Source organism: Plodia interpunctella, chromosome 3 (genome assembly GCF_027563975.2).
Source record: "Plodia interpunctella isolate USDA-ARS_2022_Savannah chromosome 3, ilPloInte3.2, whole genome shotgun sequence".
Taxonomy (NCBI): domain Eukaryota; kingdom Metazoa; phylum Arthropoda; class Insecta; order Lepidoptera; family Pyralidae; genus Plodia; species Plodia interpunctella.
In genome coordinates, this window is record NC_071296.1 from 8994431 (window position 1) to 9016516 (window position 22086).

Consider the following 22086-nt stretch of genomic DNA (forward strand, 5'->3'; position numbering starts at 1 on the left):
AAGATAAAAAATGATTTTTATATGATGGTTGTTGGATGGTCATCTGTACCCATATATTATTAATATAGTATCTTGAGTTAGTATAATTCAGCCTCGGACTTATTTTGAGGCTAACTCAATTTGTATGATTTGTCCAAATATTACTCGTATTTATTTAACTAATATTCTCAGGCAGTGAAACTGCTTTATTGGTCTAATTTATATTCAAATCTTGATTTTTTTGCCATTAAGAAAGTTTGTAAGAAATGTACCTATTTATACCAGCTAATAAACCTTTTATATTTTTAGAATCATTGTGAAATCTCCTTACTTCATAATCTTAGGCTATGCGTGTGTATTGGTAATAAGACCTTCATATTGGAAAAGGCACAGATACAAGACGTAATGAGTATTAGTTAACATTGACCAATATTCATTGTAACTAGTAATGTTTTCCCGTCAATGCATTTCCTCCCAAGTGGAACGTAGCAACATTGTTAGTTTTTTATTATTTTCTCGTAACTTATGATACAAGTGTGGAATTTGATTGTTCATCCCTAGGTATGTATTTTTATTTGTCTAAAACTTTGATAAATCTGTCGAGAATAACCCAAATTCTACACTTTCACAGATATTTTAAACTCCAAATGATGTATCCGTTTATCTGAAGAACTACAATTCCGATCTGAATAAATTATTTTCTTATAGAACCAGATTCACGTAAAGATCGTATAGCTATATAAACAATTTCCCTACACAATGGGTAATAAAAATTACTTATCGACCCTCCGAGGGTCATAGCGATGGAACCACAGACAAAACCTCATCTTGTACCAATCCACAATTTAGAAAATATATCGACTTATAGTCGCAGCTCTTGCGAAACTTAAAGGCCGCGTTTTGTTAGACGTGATAGTCTGTATCAAATTATTATATTTAATTAAAAAATGGAAAAAGAAGGGCGAGGGCTAATTATAAATGTAATTTTTCTTTTCCAGACATGCAAGTGAAAGGGGCGGAGTCTTTGCCTTGTCAGGGGACTGCGAATACCGCTGTTCTTCATTAGACGCCTGCATCGCAGCGGACCTGTGGTGTGACGGCATCGCCCAGTGCCCGAACGGAGAGGACGAGAGACTGGCGCAGTGTTCCGCTTTGCTTCGGGTGCCAGCTCATTATGCGGCCGCCATGCTGGCGTTCTCTATTCTTGCAGCGTTTGCCGTGGTTGGTGTAACTTTTAATCCATTATATTGCAGCCATGTAAGAATTCTTTATTTTGGCTGCGTTTCTGTGCATATGAGAGGTTCTATAGTAATTGTGTAATGCATATTTTTAAATTGAATAATTTTGGTCACTATCCAAAAATGCAGAATAGCTGTTATCAATATGATGATGCATATTAATGAGATTTTCTGATAACCTCTTCCAATGAGAAATGGCGATAGGAATGTTGGCTAATTAGATAGAAAATATTGCAATGTATTTAACATTGCAATATTTTTAAATCAACTAGTTTCCAACTGACCTATTTCAGATTCAACATCGTGAGAAAACCTTTACTCCTAGCTGACTTAGTTCACTAGTGTGTATTCGACTTTTGGGGAGCTACCATGAAACATAAAACACGTAGCTCGTCATTACATGTTCTCTATTTTTTTACCTGATGCGTACATGATATACGAAAAAGAGACAGTATGTGGACGTGCTATACGTTTGTATGTTTCGTGGTAGGCCTTCTGCTTCTATAAGGTGATAGTAAAAGTCAAAAAGATTTGATTAAAATCTAACAGCGGCGTTAGTAAATAACGCACTATATAAAAAGTATTTCTCTATAGTGTAAAATATAGCTCGATCCATGTGACAACAGAATGAACCGATACATTCGAAACGAGAGCGTCTCTATAGACATGTATTATTTTCATACTATTTGACATATGTGTCACAAGAATCATACCTACTATTACAAAATGTAAAAAGTGTTTTTTTTTTAACTTCGTGTTACCAGATAGCGGCAGCCCGGTCATGCCGGCGGCGTCGCTCGGCGCTGCAGCAGCGGCTTAAAAGCCTCTCCTCGGACACTGCCATCTTCGACGAGAAAGAAGTGATTTGCTGACCAAGCGAGGACTCTGTGCGATACGTGGAGATCGACCGCGTCACCACCGTGTGATGCTTCCACGCGCAGAGTCCACACTTCAAATCCTCATTAGTCTTTTGACAGGGAATCTTTTTCCCTGTGTTGGCTGACGTATTCGAAGTCACTTCTAATCATGTTCGGCCATATCTTGCAGACTGTTTGAAGTCGTTAGGTAGGAGACAGATTTTGGCATTGAATTTTATAATTTTTGGTTTAGAGATAATTTAATAGATTAAGATAGGTTCTTCTGATGAATTGTCTTAATTTTCTTTTTAGCGCTAGATTATCTTCATAAATTATTTTTATGATTTTATGTTCCTTAAAATGTGCAATCGTACATGACATAAAGTAATACATCAATATTGTTGCCACACACCAAATTTTAAACGTTTTACAATATTGTAATAATACAAAAATAGGTATTTGATCTGGTTTCCTGCCGTAGCGCGATTAAGATTTTAATCCTACGTCTCCTCTGACGCTAGTTATTAAAACGTTCATATGTTGAATCTATGATATACATACAATATATGTAAATAAAGAGGATGTTTGATGTTAAATACTGTAGTGAAATTAGGTCGGAAGTTATTATCGGACCAAGTGCAGTCGGTCGGCATATGAATTTGTTTTTAAAGATTATTAATTATTATCTAATACATTTTCATGTATTAATGATTTTGTTCTTTTAATTTAAAAAAAAAAATTGTCTATTAGTTTTAGGTGTATACAATTAAATTTGTATTAGACTTTTTTGTTGATAAAATTGTGTTTTACGTATATTTAAATTATATATATGTTGATGTGAAAAAAGGATTTGGAACTAATTAATTGAAATCCTCATTTCTGAAGTGGGATATAATAAACGCACAAATAAGCATTTCCTTTCGTTTGACCGATCGACTTGAGGCACATATTGTGTACCTATGTGTAAACACGATTGTGATTGCACACTTGTGAATGCTGTAAATTTAGACTAACAAAAGGGAAATTTGGAAAAAAATATGTATACTTACGCGAAAAATGTCATCATGATGATTAAATGAAAATGGACTTCTATTGCGCTATAATATGCGCTGGAATTTGTCCTTATATAAACAGTTCACGTCGCGTTCATAGATAAAGATAGGATCAACATACTTGGATCAGCATTGTTGATATATCATCCTATTTATTCATTCTAACTTGTACTTTTTTATTTAACTGTCCTAGAACTTTTTTTTAAATAATATTTTGTTTTTTCACTTCTAAAATTAAATCTCTCTCTCTGTCTCTAATCTCGGTATGTTCCCGGTATCGTTCGGGGCTGTGACGCTGCGAATCCCGCAGTCAGCGTAAAAAATATCCCTAATTTTAAAAGATTCGGTTGTAATTTTACAGCCTGCTGGCTGCATGTTTGAATGAACTCCTAAAACTAAAAAGTTGTCCAATGCGTGTGAAAACTCCCTTTTGTAGTCTAAAGCTGTAAATAAATACACAATTTAGTAGATTTATTCAAGGTTCGTTAAATTAGCTTTAGTGAAGACGCGGCAATAATATATTAATTTAATTTGTTACATACAATCGATGATATTGACACCTGTGTTCTTAATGTTACTCTAAATTTGTATACGTGATATGACACTGCCATTTTTGTAAGACTTCGAATTCAATTAATGAAGTTAGTAGATATATTAGTTTAAAGTATGTATTATGATTTGCAAATGGAAAATAGGACTAGCATGAACCTTATTTTTTTTAATAAAAAATTATGTTGGATCCAAAAAATAAAACATTTACCTATGTATTTTTTCAAAACCGAAAACGTCAACTAAAAAAAAAAGTTATTGTCTGTAATGTCTTAGTGACATCTTGTACAGTCAACAGCACATCAAGTTACGAGTACCCTGCATGAAACTCTATGACGCGGTAATAACGGGGAGTTTGCAATGAATTTGGGTAGGTTGATGTGCTGTCGGCTAGACATAAAAAAAACAACTTTTCAGGAGTTTCGGCTGGATTATTGACCAACATCGAAACTATGAGACCAAAACAAAATTATAAAATCGAAGCTGGTTGAAACCATACATTTATATAATTTTCCGTATTCGTTGGTAAATATTAATTAAAAGGTTCGTGCTAATTGATTTATTTATATAATGAGTTTAGTTAATGATTTTCGGTCGCTTGTTTTAGATTTTTCCAACTAACCACGAAATATGTTCAACCATAGATTTATTGTTTGTATGTCTTAAAATTAAACCATTTAAATTTTCATATAGTAGAACTATATAGAAAAGAACAGATGGACGTTTCAAAAATTATTTATGTGTATTAAGTCTATCCATGTTGATCAAAATTCAATATTTGGGCAACGTAACAAGGTTTAATTTTATGATAGGAAATTACGAAAATAAAATCGTAGCTTAAAAATATTGTTATGGGTAATTATGATTACATTTTCTAATTATGTATAATGCTTACTTATTATATATAATTATATTTTTGAATTACTAATAATTCATTAAAGAAATATTATTTTCAAGCCACGATTTAATTTTCTATACTATATTATCATACCTACTTATTTCAAACATGTGCATCTGTACCTAGATATATATCGAAATATTCCTACTCAAATAAAAAGCGAATGTAAATAGAATTAAACTATTCATATCTTAGAAATGTATTGAAGTGATATATGTTTGTTTCCCAAGGAAATTATTAAAGTTTATAATATCGCGTTAACTATTAGTGAAATTGTAGAAAATTTGATATTAAATGAAGACAATTTACAATGGTAATATAGATAAAATTCTATAACAATTTATACCAAATTTGCTTAGGTAGGTACTACATAAATATAAGTATTACATATGTACACAATTTCGACTTTGTACCTACTTGTTGAAATATGGTAGTTTTTATTAAAATTAAATAGGTATCTTTGCACATTACAAATTGTTTTGTAAATTATATATTTAATATAAATAATTGGTAATGTGCACATTAGCAATATGAGTTGATTTTCCTGACCCTTTCAAGAAAGTACCTAAACAAATGAGGTATAAAAGCAGATTGTTGTATATTAAATAGACATTCGCTAATGTTAGTATAAATCTTTAATCAAATTAACCTACTCTTGGTAGGAATAGAAAATTATAGAGAGGACTAAATTTATCTCATAAATTGTCTCATTTAAGTCAATTTTAGTGATCTAGAGATTCGAGTATTTGAATTTTTAGATAGGAAATGTGAAGAATTATTAATATTATATCCTTTTGCTTGTTGTTACTTAATTTTATGACAATATTTTGTTTCTTTTTTCTATTTATGAGTCGATAGATTTACGAGAATAATAGAAAAAAAATTATCGTCTTCCATTATGTATGGGACTAGATTTCTTTTCCTCGGTTTCACCATATCAATAGATTATTTACGGAACTAATTAAACCAATCACAAGTTATCCTGGAAGACAATAATATTGGATAATAGCTGTTTAAGCAGAGATACCTAATTTCACGTTCAAAACAATGATTACGAAAGAGTATTGATGATATGATAAGAAGTTTTTAAATAAAATTATTTACTGCATGACGACTTTGTTTTAATTGTCATGGCATTAATATTTATCATATTTATGATGTACCATAATGTACTTTTTAGTAACTATAAACATTAGTAAAACTAAACACATATAAAGTGGCCACACAGCATATTATAGATAACAGTCGTTGTGTGTTTGTCATAGATTTAAGAGAGTTTACGCCGCGACGTTTAGCACGAAAACAGTACTTTTCCAACCTGTGAAAACTATCAACCACTTCTATTATATCAATTGCTAATAACTTTAGAAAAAAATCTTTGTCTTAATCAGAGAAAATATTTCGATTTACAGAGTATTTGTGCACTCTGTCAAGATAACTGAACATCGGTTTTCGTAATTTGCCCTTAAGTGTAATTGTAGAAGATCAAGATATTTTCAAAAGAAATAACAAACGAGAGTAGAATAAATAAAAATATCTATGATTCTAAAAAATATAGATTCATGATTTTTTTATTTAGGCATATTATAATAACAAATTAAAATTCAAACAACGTGAAATGTCCAGGAATGAAAAGGGTATCATATATTATTTCACCATATCTTACCTTATATAGCTTAATTTAATATAATAATAGTTAGATAATTAAGAACAGAACATAAGAGAAGAACATCTTTAAAACATATAGTTGAAATGCTCAATAATTTTATTGTTATTATATTTTCCCTAAATATTTCAAAACTAGAATAGAACGCTGCGCTCAATTCAATTCTAATCAGACCGCCTTGACATGCCGCGCTAGACGTAAACAATTTGTTAAAGAGACAAAACAATGCTAGGTATCTAACATTTTTAACATGCTGTGTGCGCACCACATCGACAAAAGAACAGAGTTTACCCATACCTGGTACTGCAATGCAAGTATGAGCGGCCCCTGAGCTCCGACGCTCAACGGCTGAGGAGAAAACCGGGAAAATGCTCAGATGAGAGTACAAGGGAATCATTGGAAATCAGTGACTATATATTATTAGTACTTACTAATAATATATAGTCACTGATTTCCAGTTATTCAATACCTATATATATAAATCTGTGACTAGGTATAGTAGAATATACAAGTATTTTGATGACATTCAGAAATTGATAGATTTCAATCAGGTAAATTCTATAAGTATTATCAAGTTATTTCACTAAGTGTAATAAAAGTCAAAACAAAAACGAACATTCCTGTTTATTATTCCAATATATATCTACCCATAATACCAAAGCCGTTTTGGACATCTTTCGTAATATCTCTGCCTGGTTTGTTGGAGGTCACCAGCCAAGTACTGCCGCTGCTGGCGTTTTTATATGCGTCTAGCAAACCGCGTACTGCTGAATCAATCCTAAAAAAATATATCAAGTAACGTACTTAAGGTGCGTTGCATCAGTAAACTTTGACGTTAACTTTAACCCATGCTTTGATTTAAAGAACAGCGCGCTGGTGGAATTTAACGTCAAATTTGACTGATAAAACCCACTCGTATTTTTAATTAAACCTTCTTCTTCTTCTTCGAAGTCTTCGTATGATAATGTCCTTGAATAGGGTCAATCCGTATCGACGATTGAGGGACATATTACCTTGCGGAGTCTGCAGTTGAGCTGTGCTGTGATTAATAACCGGCCGCCTGACTGACGTCAATCCTCCTTGGGAATGCAATTGTTTCTCATCAGCTGTCAAGTCTCTTAATCCCTTAGTGGCATCCGACTGCTAATATGTGAGGGTTAGTTTGAAAATAGCACCAATCACAGACCAATTGGAAAGCAATTAAACAGCTATGATGGTATGAGCAGAACAACATTTTAAAAAGGGTACAAGATACGAATTTGTGTAGGAAGAGGACGACCGAAGAAGAGATGGATGGAGTGTGTAGATTATGGCAAAGCGGGATGCAACAGATTGTTTAACATTAGACTGGGAGAAGTGACGGCGGCTGATATGTTGTATAGACCCTTCAAAATAAACTCCAATGATCAAAAAACATGTTTTCCTTCATCTAAGTCCGCTGTTAACATTCGACCATTTTACTTGTTTTCAAAATTAACCTGTAAACTAACCTGTACAGGTTGATATTTCGTCATTGATATTTTCTAATTAGGTAATGTTATCTTTTGAAGAGTTATCAAAACAATGTTAAAGTTATATAACTTCGTTGACTATGATAACGTTATGTTTACAAATACATATCAAAAACTTAGTACTTACTATTAAACAATAGCTAAATACAAACAAAGTGATAAGATACGGTGCTAGATTCTATAAGGAACACTTAACGAATACGAAAACCTTAGGAGCATCCTTTTTAGAAGTGTTAATTAACTTGAAACGTCGCTCAGGATCCACTCAAGGTACCGTTTCACATCATTTCGTATGTAAATAGGTAATTTGTTAAACCCTGAATAATTGGTGCTGATGCCCTTGAGCTAGTTGGCTAATGTTTGTTTCGTTGAAAATTCGAAGGCCCTTATATTAATAGAAACACAAGTGAAAAAATTACTGTGATAATGACAATGCTTTCGATATGACAAAAATAAAATGACTCATTTTTGGACTCGTCCAAATACTCCATACTAAATGGCACGTACGTACAATCAGTAACAGCTCAACTTGCTATAATGTTCGCAAAGAGAGACAGGATGTTTGTTCGACAGCCACTTACATTAAATAAAAATTACGTTTATTAGAATTCATTGCGTTTGTTTTTTATAATTTGATACTTTTTGAAAATTGACTTTCCAACCAACTTTAAACTTTCGTATAATGATGCAGCTGCACTGTTACAGTCTTTGAATTATCATAATGATCCTTAATATGTCTATTTTACCCAGATTATATTATTTCGCATGGAAATATCAAGCATAAAATATTATTTGAAGGAGAACATGATCACCACCAATAAGGAATCTAAATTACTTAAATTTATGCAAATCGCTAAAAGGACATTGTGGAAAGATCAATAAAAGAAAAAGATTTTATTAATAATAGTGGTTCCTAAAATATATAAGGGAACGAGGGGCTGAGGAAAAAATAAATATTAGAGAATTAGGTCGCAAAGTATCAGAAAGGCTAATGATAGGTGTTTGGTATCGTATCTGTCTCAAAGAATCTCCATCGCCATACAGCGTGGCAATGCAGCCAGTATAATGGGAACTTTTGAGCCAGGTATGATGCGGGGTGGCCTGTTAGATTAATAAAATATTTAACGAAGCATGTTGCGGATTTTTCTGTTATATATTTTAACGAAGCTTGTGGCGGTTGCATTTCTGTTTTTATGTGTCCAAATCCTAAATATTTAAATAGGTACACACAAGTACAGGGAACTAGTAAAGAAAGGAATTAACTCACGTTTGGGAAGGCAACTGGCGCAGGATAGCAAACATCTCGTCTTCAAGATCCTTGTCAAGACCTTCCATTTTGCCAGGTTGGAGTAAACTGGTGTCCGTACATCCGAAACACATGGTCAGCACCCGCACGCCGGAGCGACTGTAGTTTCTTTCCATCTGAAGAATTCCAAGTTAGATTTAGTGTAGTAGTGTAGTTTACACTATAGTGTAGTTTATGTAATAGATGAAATACCTAAACTTTTGGAACAAACTCTCTATTTTTGATCAAACTCCGGGGGCACGGTATAGCCATCCGCCAAGTTCAACTTGTGGGAAATGTAGTTCAACTTCTGGTCACAAAACGAGCACCGTATATTGTATTACATTTTTTTATATCCTACGTTGGAATAATAATTCAGTTGGTTATGATTGATTTCTAATAAACGTCAATGTATGCTATAAAATATAAGTTTGTTTGTCAAATGAGTAATAAAAATTCAATGTGAAATAATTAATTAAATATGAAAAATTACTATGAAATAAGGCTTTTAATACGATAAAAAGTAGTTAATACTCCTTACCCCAAGTCCATTGCTAAATTGCAAAACAGCGGATTTTGTAGCTGCGTAAATCGGTACAAAAGCAGACTGCATGAGGCCCATTATAGATGAAATATTAATAATTGTGCCTCCATTACCGCCCTTGTCTTTGCGCATCAGGCCGTATGCTCTCATGGAACTGGCTATCAGAGCAGACTTTAAAATAAGAAAGAAAACTCGTGTTACAAATAGTATAATGAGAAGAGCACAAATCTTTTTTATGATTTAATTGTCATCAAACGTATTTATTAATCAAGAAGAAGTATGGTGTGATGTCATACCTACAGTAATACGTAACGACACACCATTTTTTCGTTCGTCCATTATTATCTTTTATTTCTGTCAACGAAATAGTAAATATCAAGGATAATAATGTTCTTGATTTCCGAAAACATTAATGTATGAGTATAACATTTTAAGAAAATAATACACGAATATCTTTAATTACTACCCGAATACTAGGTGCTTACTATAAACCCATTTATTGCCAACCAGTATTGGACTAGATAATACATATAGTATAGAATAGTAGCACATCATTTGCACGAATGGTCATTGACAAGACGACAACAAACCAAGTCAATAAAGATGTTTTCATATCTTTTACTGAAGCGGGACCATTCTCTTAGTCCTTAGTAACATAGTACCTATAGAATTAATATATAATAAACTCATTACTTTATGACAATTAACTTACAACATTAACAGCAATCTCCTTCAAATACGCCTTTGGACTATCATTTAGTAAACCAGCGCAGTTGATAACTACATCAATGTAGCCCAGTTCCTTTAAGACTCTGTCGTAACATGCATCAAGATCTTGGCTGGTGACGTCACATTTATAGAATTTTATTTTATTTTCACCATGTTTTGCGGCCAGTTCTTTTTCCAAATTAGTTCCATTTGTTACATCTAAATCTAATACTGATACGTGCTGGAAGAATGAATTTTATTAGTTCCGATAGCGTTGTTTGTTCCTAATGTATGTACGTATTACGTATGTAAATTATCTTATTACTTATTAAAATTTTGATATTTTGACAGCTTCTCACACCTGATAGGCAACAATAGCATTCCCAAAGGGGGTTGACGTCATGCGGGCGGCCGATTATAAAATCATCATCTTTCAAATTGAATTTCAATTTTTTTAAGCTAACCCTGGGCTTTAGCGCGACAGCCGATTGTAACCGGAAACACGCGAAAATGAGAAATAGATGTCGTAAATATAAGGTCTCTATGCCAGTGCTACTTATAAAAAGGGCAGATATTTTTTGTATTTGTTTACGAATATAGTTAGAATATAGTTTTAATGTTACTAAAACCTGTTTAAAACTAATATCGTAAATCACAATCGCGCCTTGGGCTGCCGCTTATTCATGTCAAAGTCAGCAAGTAGGTAATTGGTATCAACAAATGTTGTAATGTTTTGTAAGGTTCAAGAGCACCAATTTTATTTTCTTTCTCTGGTCAGTTATGTTGTATGGTCAGTTTTCATTCTTCCAGAACAGGCTTGAATATTGAAATAATAAAAATAATGAAAGTTACAGAGATGAACTAGGTAGTTTTTCTTAAACCACATAGGCAACATTTCTGTTACGAAAAATTAAGTGTAATATTTACCGTTATCGTGGAACTGTAGTGAACTTTACAAAATGTGAATTATGAATGTGTGTGAAAAACGTTATTAATTTATATATCTAAATACGTTTTTGAACGATAAATATAAAAAAATAATGTTTTTGTCGTCGACTTTTCAGTCGATACATTATTTTCGCCTATTCGGCAAGTAACAACGAAAATTTCCAACACAAATAAAGTCGCGGGCAAAAGCTAATAAATAATATCTGCACTAATATTATAAATAGGAATATTTGCAAGTTTATGTGTCAGGATAGAATCATCGTAACTACGATTTAAAAAATTTAAATTGGTTAGATTTCAATTTTATTTTATTTACTGTATCCCAAGCGGCGACATGGGGTACTTCTTATACCAATATAATAATTTGGGGTGAAGCTCCAGAATGCAGTTAGTAACAATACAAAATTATATACATAAAGTATATACTTAAATCTAATGAAAATAAAATTTTATAACAATAAAAATAGTAAAAAAGTACCTTAGCGCCTTCCTGCAGGAAGGCTCTGACGACCTCTCGTCCAATACCGGCGGCACCACCTGTTATTAAAATCACTTTATCTTGCGCTTGATGCATAACTACACTTCTAACTTCGACGAAGCAATAATACGCAATGAAACACTGATAGGCTTAGAATTGCCGGAATATCAAGTCAGAATCGGATTGGCAGCGTCTAAAATCGAGTTTTAATGGATCAGTCAGTTCACAACTACTACGGATAGATTACGACATTGTATATAACATACTATCACATTGTAAATACCTCGAAACAAGAACGGTTTAGGTACTATATTTATAATTGGCCGGTCTTGAAAAATCATGTACTTTTAATAGTAAGAAACAAAACAGAAATGTATCTTAAACTGAAAATATGGACAAATGTATTTTAGAGATACGATAGATATCTATTTAATTAGTACCTAGAACCAGTCCTTACAATACCGTTATCAAAAATTCGCATATTTTTTCTGTAATATAACAGAAGTATGAAGGTGCATATCCTATATTTTCCACGCACTCGTAAGTAGCAACTTCAATAAATCGAAGATAAAAACAAAGAGATTTTGCATGATTCGGTGACAAATCTAATCAAACATTTTCTGACGTAAATTTAAATAACATCCAAGAGAAACATGATCTCTCTGAAGTTATTTTTCAAGCAACTGCACACATGATAAATTTAAATTTCACTACACGTATTAATGAAATAATTCCATTGAAATAATAGGATTGCTTTTATATAATTATAATATAGTATCGTATAAAAACCTAATACAATACCAGTGGCTCATATAATAAATACCTTACAGACAAACATTTATAAAGAATAAGAAGAATTAATACTTAATAACTAAATTACACGTAATATTGAATACGAAGTAGAAATACGATTTCCAATATACTCCCATCATTAACGTCTCCAGATGATGAGTTGACACCCTCACCACAAATGAAATGAAATTCACTTTGTGGCGAGTTGACAAGCTCGACCCGGAGAGTGGTGCAATTGTACTTCAGCCCATAGGTCCAGGACATCCACCATCTTCGTAGACCAGTTTACAGTATTACGTAATTATTTAATTAGTTATAAAATATATATACCTAAACATGATAAAAATTTAGGTAATATATGTAGCTGTATCAGTAATACAGGTCGCAAGATAGCAGGCCTAATAAATTATTTTTATATGTAAATTAAGTGCCAAGATATAACAAGCAATAAGATTTCAATTTTCCATGCTTGTTCTAGAAAAAAAAACTACCCGATCTCAAACCAAGATGTTTTAGCCATAATTTACTCGGAATAAGAAACCAATTGTCTCATATTTTTTTAATATTATATAATTTTTAATAACAAAAAATATGACTAAACTAGTAGATATGTCATTGTAATAAGGTTAATAAGGTTATATTTTACTATGTCATCTACCATCTGAAATAAAAGAGTGATGTAAATGATGTGTGTCTTGGCGGGACACTGCCGCGCTAACAATGCTAATTGCAAGATCAACTTCATAATTGTTTCAATAGATTATATTTATCTGTATACCAAACATTACGACCGACTAGGTATCTATATAAATGAGAAGAAAAAAATTGTATCATTCAATTATTGTGCAGCTATTCGGCTGGAGATTTATATAATGGTGTACGAATGGAGAGATAAAGTTGTGCTTATAACCGGGGCGGCCACAGGAATTGGCGCTTTGGTAGTTAGAAAATTGGTGGAGTTTGAAAATGTGAAGGTGTGTGTATTATTATAATTATTATTTTAGTCAAAAAATCTCAAAATCAAATCTAAGTCAAATCATTTATTCAGAAATTAGGCCTAAACATGCACTTTTCACGTCGTATTCTAAATTAAATTATATTTATCAAAGCTACAAAATACTAGCGTTTCGCAACGACCACTGCTGAGAAGAAATGCCGAAAGAAAATCATAAACAGTGTTGGTCCCTATTATGCCAGAAGGGCTTACGATTTTTTAAATATAAATTTATGTATAATTTTCATTAGTATCACATTTTATTAGTAACTCAAGTATTTTTCGGTTTGATATAGACCTCCTCTCGTCTAGGCGTACTTTCAGTTACATTCCCGGTGGTTCTTTGAAGGCTAAAAAATGCTGCGATATTACGACAGGCCGCCTGATATCAATCCTCTATGGGAATGCTGTTGTTGCCTCTATGCAGTCAAGGCTTATTTATCAGATTTAGATACGATAACTGTTTTGGAATATACGTGTGCTGTTTATAAAATATTTTCCTGAAACTTTTCAGTCCATGTCTACGTACTAGATTTTACAAAAAAAGGTAGTTTAGTTTTAAGAAAACAACAGAGATTACCTGCTTAATGTTAGAGTGCCTACTTTTTTCAGCACGTAACAATCCTAGATTTGAACGATGAAGGATCTACACTAGCACAGGAATTAAATAACAAATTTGGTGCTGGCAAAGTGAATTTCCTCAAGTGTGATATCACCAAGGATGATCAAGTGGATGCTGGATTTAAATGGATCAAAGACCGGTTTGGACATTTGGATGTGCTCCTCAACAATGCTGGAATTATGAACGACAGCTATCAAACATATAAAAAAATGGTGGAAGTTAATGTGGTAAGTCTACTTCTAATCTACCTTTGTATACAGATCTGACTCATGTTATGTAGTTTCCATAGACCACTTGAAGGCCGATGAAAATATCGTGATAGAATAAACCTGCTCTCTGGTTGATCATCAACTCGTGTGTGAAATGGAGAAGGCCATTGTCTTCTCCATTTTATACACAAGTTCATTCACTCCATAAATAGTGCCTAGAAAGTTGTTGTGTGTTTCATTCTACGAGTACGACTCAGCCATGAGGAAATACGACTATGAAGAAGTCTTCATATACAATGTATGGTATGCATCACCATGCAAATGCATGGTGGTGGATGAAAACTACTAATACATGAGTCAGAGCAGCAAAATTCGTATGTTTGTTTTGCAGCCGACCGTGCATATAGGTATGTCATTAATTTGTAACTTTTTTTTTTCAGACTGCCCTCTATACATGTACACTAAAGGCTCTAGAGATAATGCGGAAAGACGAAGGTGGTCGTGGTGGTACTATCATAAACACAGCTTCAATCGCTAGTCTTCTTCAACACCCCATAACTCCAATGTACTTTGGGACCAAAAGTGCTGTTCTGCAGTTTACTCTGTGTCTTAGTGTGAGTGCTCTATTATTAATAACGATTGTATTGAATAAACGTTTTTTTCTTTCTTTAAATATACCTAGGTCATCCCAAGACTTTTTCATCTGTCTGTCATTGTCGCGTGTTGTACCAAAGCCCAATGATTGCCAAAAAATTAACCATTAAGTTTTGAACAAATGTTCATGATTTTATAATCGGTTGCTTGCCTTGACGTTAACCCTCTTTGGGAACGCTATTGTTACCTACCAGCTGTTAAGGCTAATGTCCCTTAGTCGCTAAGTACGACATCCACGGGTGGATATAGAGTGGTCCTATTCTATGGCGGGACCACACACAAGACGTTTGCCATCACGACCTTAGCTAGTTGATGTGAATATCTTCATTCCTCAACTAATATAGATCCTATAATTTTGACCTATGGTTTCAGCTCGACGACTACTATTCTCGAACAGGGGTGAGGTTGATGACAATTTGCTACGGAGCTACTGGAACGGCTTTATTGACTCGAACCAAACTGGGCAATTTCGATAAAGACATTGAAAGCCGTTTGGAAGAGTTAGTGAAAGAATTTTATTTACAGAAGTGAGTATAGTACTTACTAATAATTAAATAAATAAATATATATAGGAACAAACCACACAGATTCAGTTAGCTTGTTAGTTTGACCACCTCGGTGGGTTCGATCCCCGGTCGGGTCATGATGGAAAATGATCTTTTTCTGATTGGCTCGGATCTTGGATGTTTATCTTTATATGTATTTGTTATAAAATATAGTATCGTTGAGTTAGTAGCCCAAGTCTCAAACTTATTTTGGGGCTAGCTTAATCTGTGTGATTTGTCTTGTCCACTGCGCCATTGAGGTCGACTTTTGCTCACCCATACAATGACCGACCATTGTGAATGTCTTAACCGCCACTATCACATGCCAAACTCGCTCACCACCGCTTTTGAGCTCCTCCTGTAACTTTCCTCAAATTTTTACCGTTCAATTCCTATATTATACTTAATTATACCTTATATCTTTTACAGTCCCGACAACGCAGCCGTGGGATTGGTTGACACATACAAATATGGCGAAAATGGTAGCACCTGGATATCTACCCACGACCGACCAGTGAAGGACATTACCGAAGAAGTCACGAAAGCTTACAAGATTCTATCTGACACAACTATTTGATATGAAAAGAGAAATAATATTTTCTTACGAAATTAATGCATTTGTTAGATATAATTCTTAATTACGCCATTTAGTTATAGAAAAGACATGAAATGTAGCTTAGTAATGTATAAAAAAGAGCGCTACGGCAGACTTATAGGATTAAATCGGCAATTATAAAAATACGTTTTATGTATGTGTAAAATGAAATAAAAGTTCCTCATTTTATCACTACCAAATAAAACAAAAAACCTTGTAGTAATGCACAAGATTAATAAATTATTATACTAATATTATGATATGAAGTTTTCTTTTCTTATATAACCTATGTTATATATAGTACAAGCTGGTTCGCAACTCCGCCTGCGACATATCGAGAGCGCTTGTCGTATAAACCAAAACCTCCGGGTATCAAAGGGATTAGTGCGGGTTTGCATTTTACTTTTCACCATCGTCTTTTTTCTTTTTTTTGTCTTTTTTATTGTCTATGGGGGTCGAAATTTGAAAAAAAAGCATTTGAATTGAACTCGTGTCTTCAAATTTCATCATGGCCAGTGATTTAGCCGTGAAAGCATGACAGATTCGCATTTACAATATTGGTATAGATACTTAAGAGAGCTTAATTGTTACTTAAATTTTAATTTCATACTCGATTTACTTCGTACATCGAAGGGTAAAACAGGCTGTTGCACTTCTCACTATCGCATCGATTCGAAGTGAGACGTAGCGAACCAATCACATTACAGTATGGAAGTCGTTGAGTCACGATGGCGCCCGGTGATTGGATAGCTGCGTCTCACTGCGAATCAACTCGATGGTGAGATGTAATTAACAAAGTCGCACTAATGTGTCCAAAAGTGGTCATGTCCCTCCCCTTATTCAACTTTGTACTAGCGTAGATACTTTTTGGCGTTATTTGCTTTGCCATAATCAGCCAAATTGTACAAATTAAACAAGAGATAGCGATAAATTGCATCACACTTTATCAAAAGGTCGTAAGAAGACGTTTAATTTTTTAATGATCATTATTTTATAGATAAACGAGAAATCATTTAACATTGACGTTTTATCTGGATACTAAATGTCTAAAAGACCTAAACGATATGCCAGTATCAAGTAGGTACTTAATTAGTTAAAACAATGGCTTATGAATGGAAAGACAAAGTTGTGCTCATAACCGGGGCGGCTGCAGGCATAGGGGCTTTGGTTGTCAGGAAATTGGTCAAGTTTGAAAAAGTCAAGGTAAGTTTTAGGTACATTTAATCCAGGTTTTACTTACGAATATTCTTAATAATTTATATCCAAAGTGTCTTCGTCATATTCATATTTACTTTATATAGACCTCTATCTAATAGAATTTCCTTTTCACTGCCGTCTACCCATTCATTTACTGTAAAATAAATTAACATTATGACCTTATGCGATAAATATGACGAAGATACTTTGGATATAAGTTTTTATATTCGTAAGTTAATGGAATAATCCATTTTATAGTTACTATCCAGAAAATCTAAACCACATCATTTGAGAGGTAGAATACAACTACAAATAGTTATCAAAATTCACAATTTAGCGGACACTGGGCTCTGACACTCTGCGGCTGAAGAAGTTATACGCTCATATGACAGAGAATCAACAAACTTTTATATTTACCTAGTTAACCTGGTTTTGAAAATTAAGAAAACAATTATACGTACCTATCATAATTTCTCAGCACGTAACAATCATAGATGTAAACCAAGAGGGCGCTGCTTTAGCACAGGCATTGAATGAAATTTTTGGAGATGGCAAGGTTGCCTATTTCAAGTGTGACATTACCAAAGATGATGAACTTGATGCGGCATTCAAGTGGATCAACGACAAGTTTGGTCATCTGGACGTGCTCATAAATAATGCTGGCATCATGAATGATAGCTACCAGGTGTACAAGAAAATGGTGGACGTAAATGTGGTGAGTGACGCCTTTCCTTCTTAAATATTTTTATTTATTATATCATGTTGTTGAAAGTAATGATTTAAATAAATTTGAATCGACCCAGTTTCTACGTTATCCAAAGAAACCGATGTCAAAATCTGACAAATATTTTTTGGTCTCCCATACAAATTGGCTGATCAGCTGATCGGACTTAATAATAGACGACTGTTTATTGGATAATGCATATTTCATTTGAAAATTGTTGCGTTTCATACATGTAAGCATATTATGAAAATGTGTAATATTTAATGAGAAATTGTTGAAATGCGATCTCTCTTCGACACAAACGGCTAAGAATACAGAACTAAGAATACGCTCAGAAAAAAAAAAAGATACAGAATAATCTCTAATCTCTCCAAAAACTGCTTAAGATCAATAAAGAGACCTAAACACAACAAAGTAAACGAACTCCATACAAAAGGGGCCGACAATTTTTATTTTAAAAATAATTATAATAGATAATAAAATTACGTGCTCTACCCAATATCAAAATTCAAGGCCGAAGCGAATAAATATGTATCAAAAAATATAATTTATTGTTGCAAAATATCTTATTTACATAACTACATAGGTACATGTAAACATACCGTTTGAAAAATACAAGGCTTAACTATTGCTGCATGCATGTTATCAGGTTTAATTTAGCTTGTGATATATACTATACTACCATAAACATTATTTACTAGCTTTTGCTCGCGGATTCGCACTCGTGAATTTCATGGCAAAATCTCAGTAATTTTTTTATCGCGTATTTACCGGGATGAAATGTATCTAATTTTCCTACAGGACCCTCCTCATTTTCCGGGATGAAATATCTATAAGATGTTAAACCCGGGATTCTGAGGCATTTTTGATTCATAATTAGTTTTTCTATTATCCTACGGGAACCTGACCATTTACCGGGATGACATGTATCTAAGATGTTATCCCGGTATATAAGGTACCTACATACCAAATTTCAAGCAAATCGGTCCAGTAGATTTCGAGTGATGCGCGTTCAGACTGGCAGACAGACAAACAGACAGACAGAGACGCAGACAAAAATTTCCGATAAAAATAAAAAAAATCCTATATATCAGTAACTAAATGTATTCCATGAAGAATTTTAAAAAAATATCCAATGTACAAATTTGTCCTTCTTCAATTTTATTATATGTATTGATTACGTCTTAGTGATTTACACTGTTTTACATAAAAAAGGTTAAAATTTACTTTAAGCTAAAGTATGTGTTGTCTCGATCGGTAAATGTCAAATATTTTAAGCTGCGATAGTGACAAAACATACTTTAACCTAAAATACTTTAGGTTGAAGTATGTTTGCTTTAACTTTTTTATGACAGATTTATTTTTTTAACCACATTTCTTTTTTTTTAGACTGCCCTGTTCACTTGTACGCTCAAAGCTCTAGAAATAATGCGTAAAGACGAAGGGGGACGAGGGGGTACTATCATCAACACAGCTTCAATTGCTGCCCTTAAACAACATCCTACTGCCCCTATGTACTGCGATACCAAAAGTGCAGTTTTACAGTTTACTTTATGTCTCAGTGTGAGGATATAAAAATTCAAATCTTACGTTAAGTATTCATACGTCCATACTAATGATATGAAGCCAAAACCGATGCGCTGGACCGATTTTGAAAAAATTTGGTATGCATGTAGTTTAAGAACAATGTTCAAACAACTGTTGAACAGAAATCAACCCCCAGATGACAATATGATAAGTGTAGCGGGAGCGAGGTGATGCTCGACCGCCACAATATCATGTTTCATCATCGATTTCCTTATCACATAATTAGGTACAAGTTTACCTGGATTTTGTCAGATTGTATTATTCATGGAGTGATTCCCAATTCTGTCAGTTTTCAGCAGCCCCAAAAAACTTTGCTAATTATGTCCCTTACTCACATTTCTGGGTTTTCCTTGCGGTAGTAAAAAAATCACATACAAACTACAAAATGTTGGAGATTCTCGTCGGCATCTGTCTGAGTTCGCCGATATCGTGTAGCCGGCATAATATTAATGTTCTTTTTAGCTCGACGAATACTTTTCTCGCACGGGCGTACGGATAATAACAATTTGTTACGGCGCTTCGGGGACTTCTATGCTGACTAAGCAAAAAATGGGTAATTTTGATAAAGTCATAGACAACAGAATGGAAGAGCTATTAAGTGGATTATATCTACAGAAGTGAGTACCTACCTATGGTACCTGGTCTACTGTGGTATCTGTATGACCTGTATAATTATCAAAATTTAGGTAATTAATTAAGTAGTCCTCATTTACGAAAACACGTCCTACCGCGTAGGTAGGTTTTCGAAAATTAGGGAAACACGATGGTAGATTTTAATAATAGTCGTGCAACACTTTGCACTATTATTTTGGAAATGAGAGAGAATATTTTGGAAATGAGAGAGAAAATGTCTAAGTAGGTACTTGCAGCTGCGATTACCAGAAGTGGTAGGTACCACAGGTACTTACCCTAAGTACTGATAATACCATAGGAGCAAGGAATCGGAACAGAGGCAAAGCTTTCGAAGGAGCGCCCAAAAAGGTAGGTAATTATCTATTTTAGCAGGGTTGGCAAAGGAGATTTAAATAAAATAAACGAAACATTTAGGTACTACGTTTACACCTCCGCATCTAACTACAAATGTATACTTTTTTGACCATATATTTATTCTACTAAATACAATTTTAAATTATTCAATTTTTACTGAGCAGGGGCGTGTAACATTGACAGCAGTTGCGCAGCGCTCAGCTTGTCTACAGGCGAGCGCACGTAACGTAAAATCATAAACCACAAAACATTAAAATTAAATACTAACAATCTGCTTTCCAGGCCTGAAACTGCAGCCAATGGATTAATCGATGCATACAAACATGGTGATAACGGCAGCACTTGGTTGTCCACCAAAGACAGACCAGTCAAAGATATCACTGAAGAAGTTACTATGGCATACAAGATTCTTACTGATTTAACATTGTGAATAAAATACTTTCACCAACTTTCACAACTCTTTTTAGATGGGACCGACTGAAAATCAGCCTTCGCTCAATACTTAGGTAGATACTATGGCAAGTACACTGATGTGCTTAATGTTCTTATATCTGTGGCTGGACGCCATTTAGGATGACATAGGTATCTTATTATATTGTTGGTATAATGTTTGGATTTTATTAGTTTGCCGTATAAATGATTTCTTTCTTTGGTGGTAGGTAAATTAATTCTAATGAAATGATAAGATTTTTTTACAAATGGGCATTGCGAATAAAACATGGTGCAGTTATTAAAAATAAAAATAAATCAATAAAGAATATTATTATTAATTTGTATAAATGCAACCGGTCTAAATCAAGCATTCATAGGTACCTACATCGAATAATTTGAAAAGTTCAGAGACCGTAGTGCGGGCACAAAACAGTATTACAGTGCGTCTCGCACATCGCACTACGGCTTACGGATACAAAATAACAAAGCAGTCGAACTGTGCGACTTGGATGAATACACATTAAAAAGTATTGCTATTTAAATAAAAAAAATCAATTTTTGTGGTGACAACATTGAACTAGCTGTCACTGTCAGAATTAAGGATGCCAATGTTACCTATAAAATCGATATCGAGTGTATATTACAATCTATAAAATATATATATTTTTAATGAATGATTGAAATTATTTCTTTCAGACTGTAATAAATTTTAAGTATATAATTATATATTATGTTAGTAGGAGACTTAAAATATGTTAGTTAAATTTAAAATGCGGGTCAATATTATTATTTGGGCTGTTTACTCTATCCGATACCACTCTCAGGAGAGTGTTGGTTCGGCACCTTACCAATGACCACAGAAAAGCCCCTATTTTATGAAGCACAGCCTGAAAGCTGTCTGTACTCGACAAACATCCCTGAGGCATTGCAGCGCGGCCAATGCAGCTCCAACACTCTTGACACTAATATTGTTTTGGTTTTGGTATACTTGCACCATAGGTTGCATATGTACAATGTTTGACAGTAGCTTTTAAA

At 33.6% G+C, this 22086-nt stretch overlaps 4 protein-coding genes across 5 annotated transcripts in view; 3 read left to right on the forward strand and 1 right to left on the reverse strand.

Moving 5' to 3' along the window:
* The window catches only part of LOC128683762 (uncharacterized protein), a 79233-nt gene extending 73483 nt beyond the window's left edge, over positions 1-5750 (forward strand). The window contains exons 14-15 of the mRNA XM_053769690.2: positions 978-1200; positions 1982-5750. Of these exons, the coding sequence (XP_053625665.1) occupies positions 978-1200; positions 1982-2089 (331 nt within the window). The 3' untranslated portion in view covers positions 2090-5750. The remainder of the gene's footprint in view (positions 1-977; positions 1201-1981) is intronic.
* A 1096-nt stretch (positions 5751-6846) lies between these two features.
* On the reverse strand, positions 6847-11867 carry LOC128683769 (15-hydroxyprostaglandin dehydrogenase [NAD(+)]-like). Its single transcript, XM_053769696.2, has 5 exons — positions 11714-11867; positions 10292-10528; positions 9577-9750; positions 9018-9172; positions 6847-7017 (listed from the first exon to the last, which is right to left on the reverse strand). Exons 1-5 carry the CDS (start codon positions 11807-11809, stop codon positions 6867-6869), a joined length of 813 nt encoding a protein of 270 aa, XP_053625671.1. The 5' UTR covers positions 11810-11867; the 3' UTR covers positions 6847-6866.
* Positions 11868-13333: 1466 nt separating this feature from the next.
* Positions 13334-16381, forward strand: LOC128683768 (15-hydroxyprostaglandin dehydrogenase [NAD(+)]-like). Its single transcript, XM_053769695.1, has 5 exons — positions 13334-13479; positions 14112-14348; positions 14771-14944; positions 15357-15511; positions 15959-16381. The coding sequence occupies exons 1-5, from the start codon at positions 13378-13380 to the stop codon at positions 16104-16106; spliced, it is 816 nt and encodes a 271-aa protein (XP_053625670.1). The 5' UTR covers positions 13334-13377; the 3' UTR covers positions 16107-16381.
* Positions 16382-17109: 728 nt separating this feature from the next.
* On the forward strand, positions 17110-21289 carry LOC128683525 (15-hydroxyprostaglandin dehydrogenase [NAD(+)]-like). Of its 2 annotated transcripts, XM_053769241.2 has the most exons (5): positions 17110-17327; positions 17800-18036; positions 19435-19608; positions 20095-20249; positions 20902-21288. In XM_053769241.2, exons 1-5 carry the CDS (start codon positions 17226-17228, stop codon positions 21047-21049), a joined length of 816 nt encoding a protein of 271 aa, XP_053625216.1. In that variant the 5' UTR covers positions 17110-17225; the 3' UTR covers positions 21050-21288. The 2 variants fall into 2 exon arrangements, with proteins under 2 accessions (XP_053625216.1, XP_053625217.1); XM_053769242.2 differs by lacking the exon at positions 19435-19608 and having other exon boundaries at positions 20902-21289.
* Positions 21290-22086: the final 797 nt, after the last annotated feature.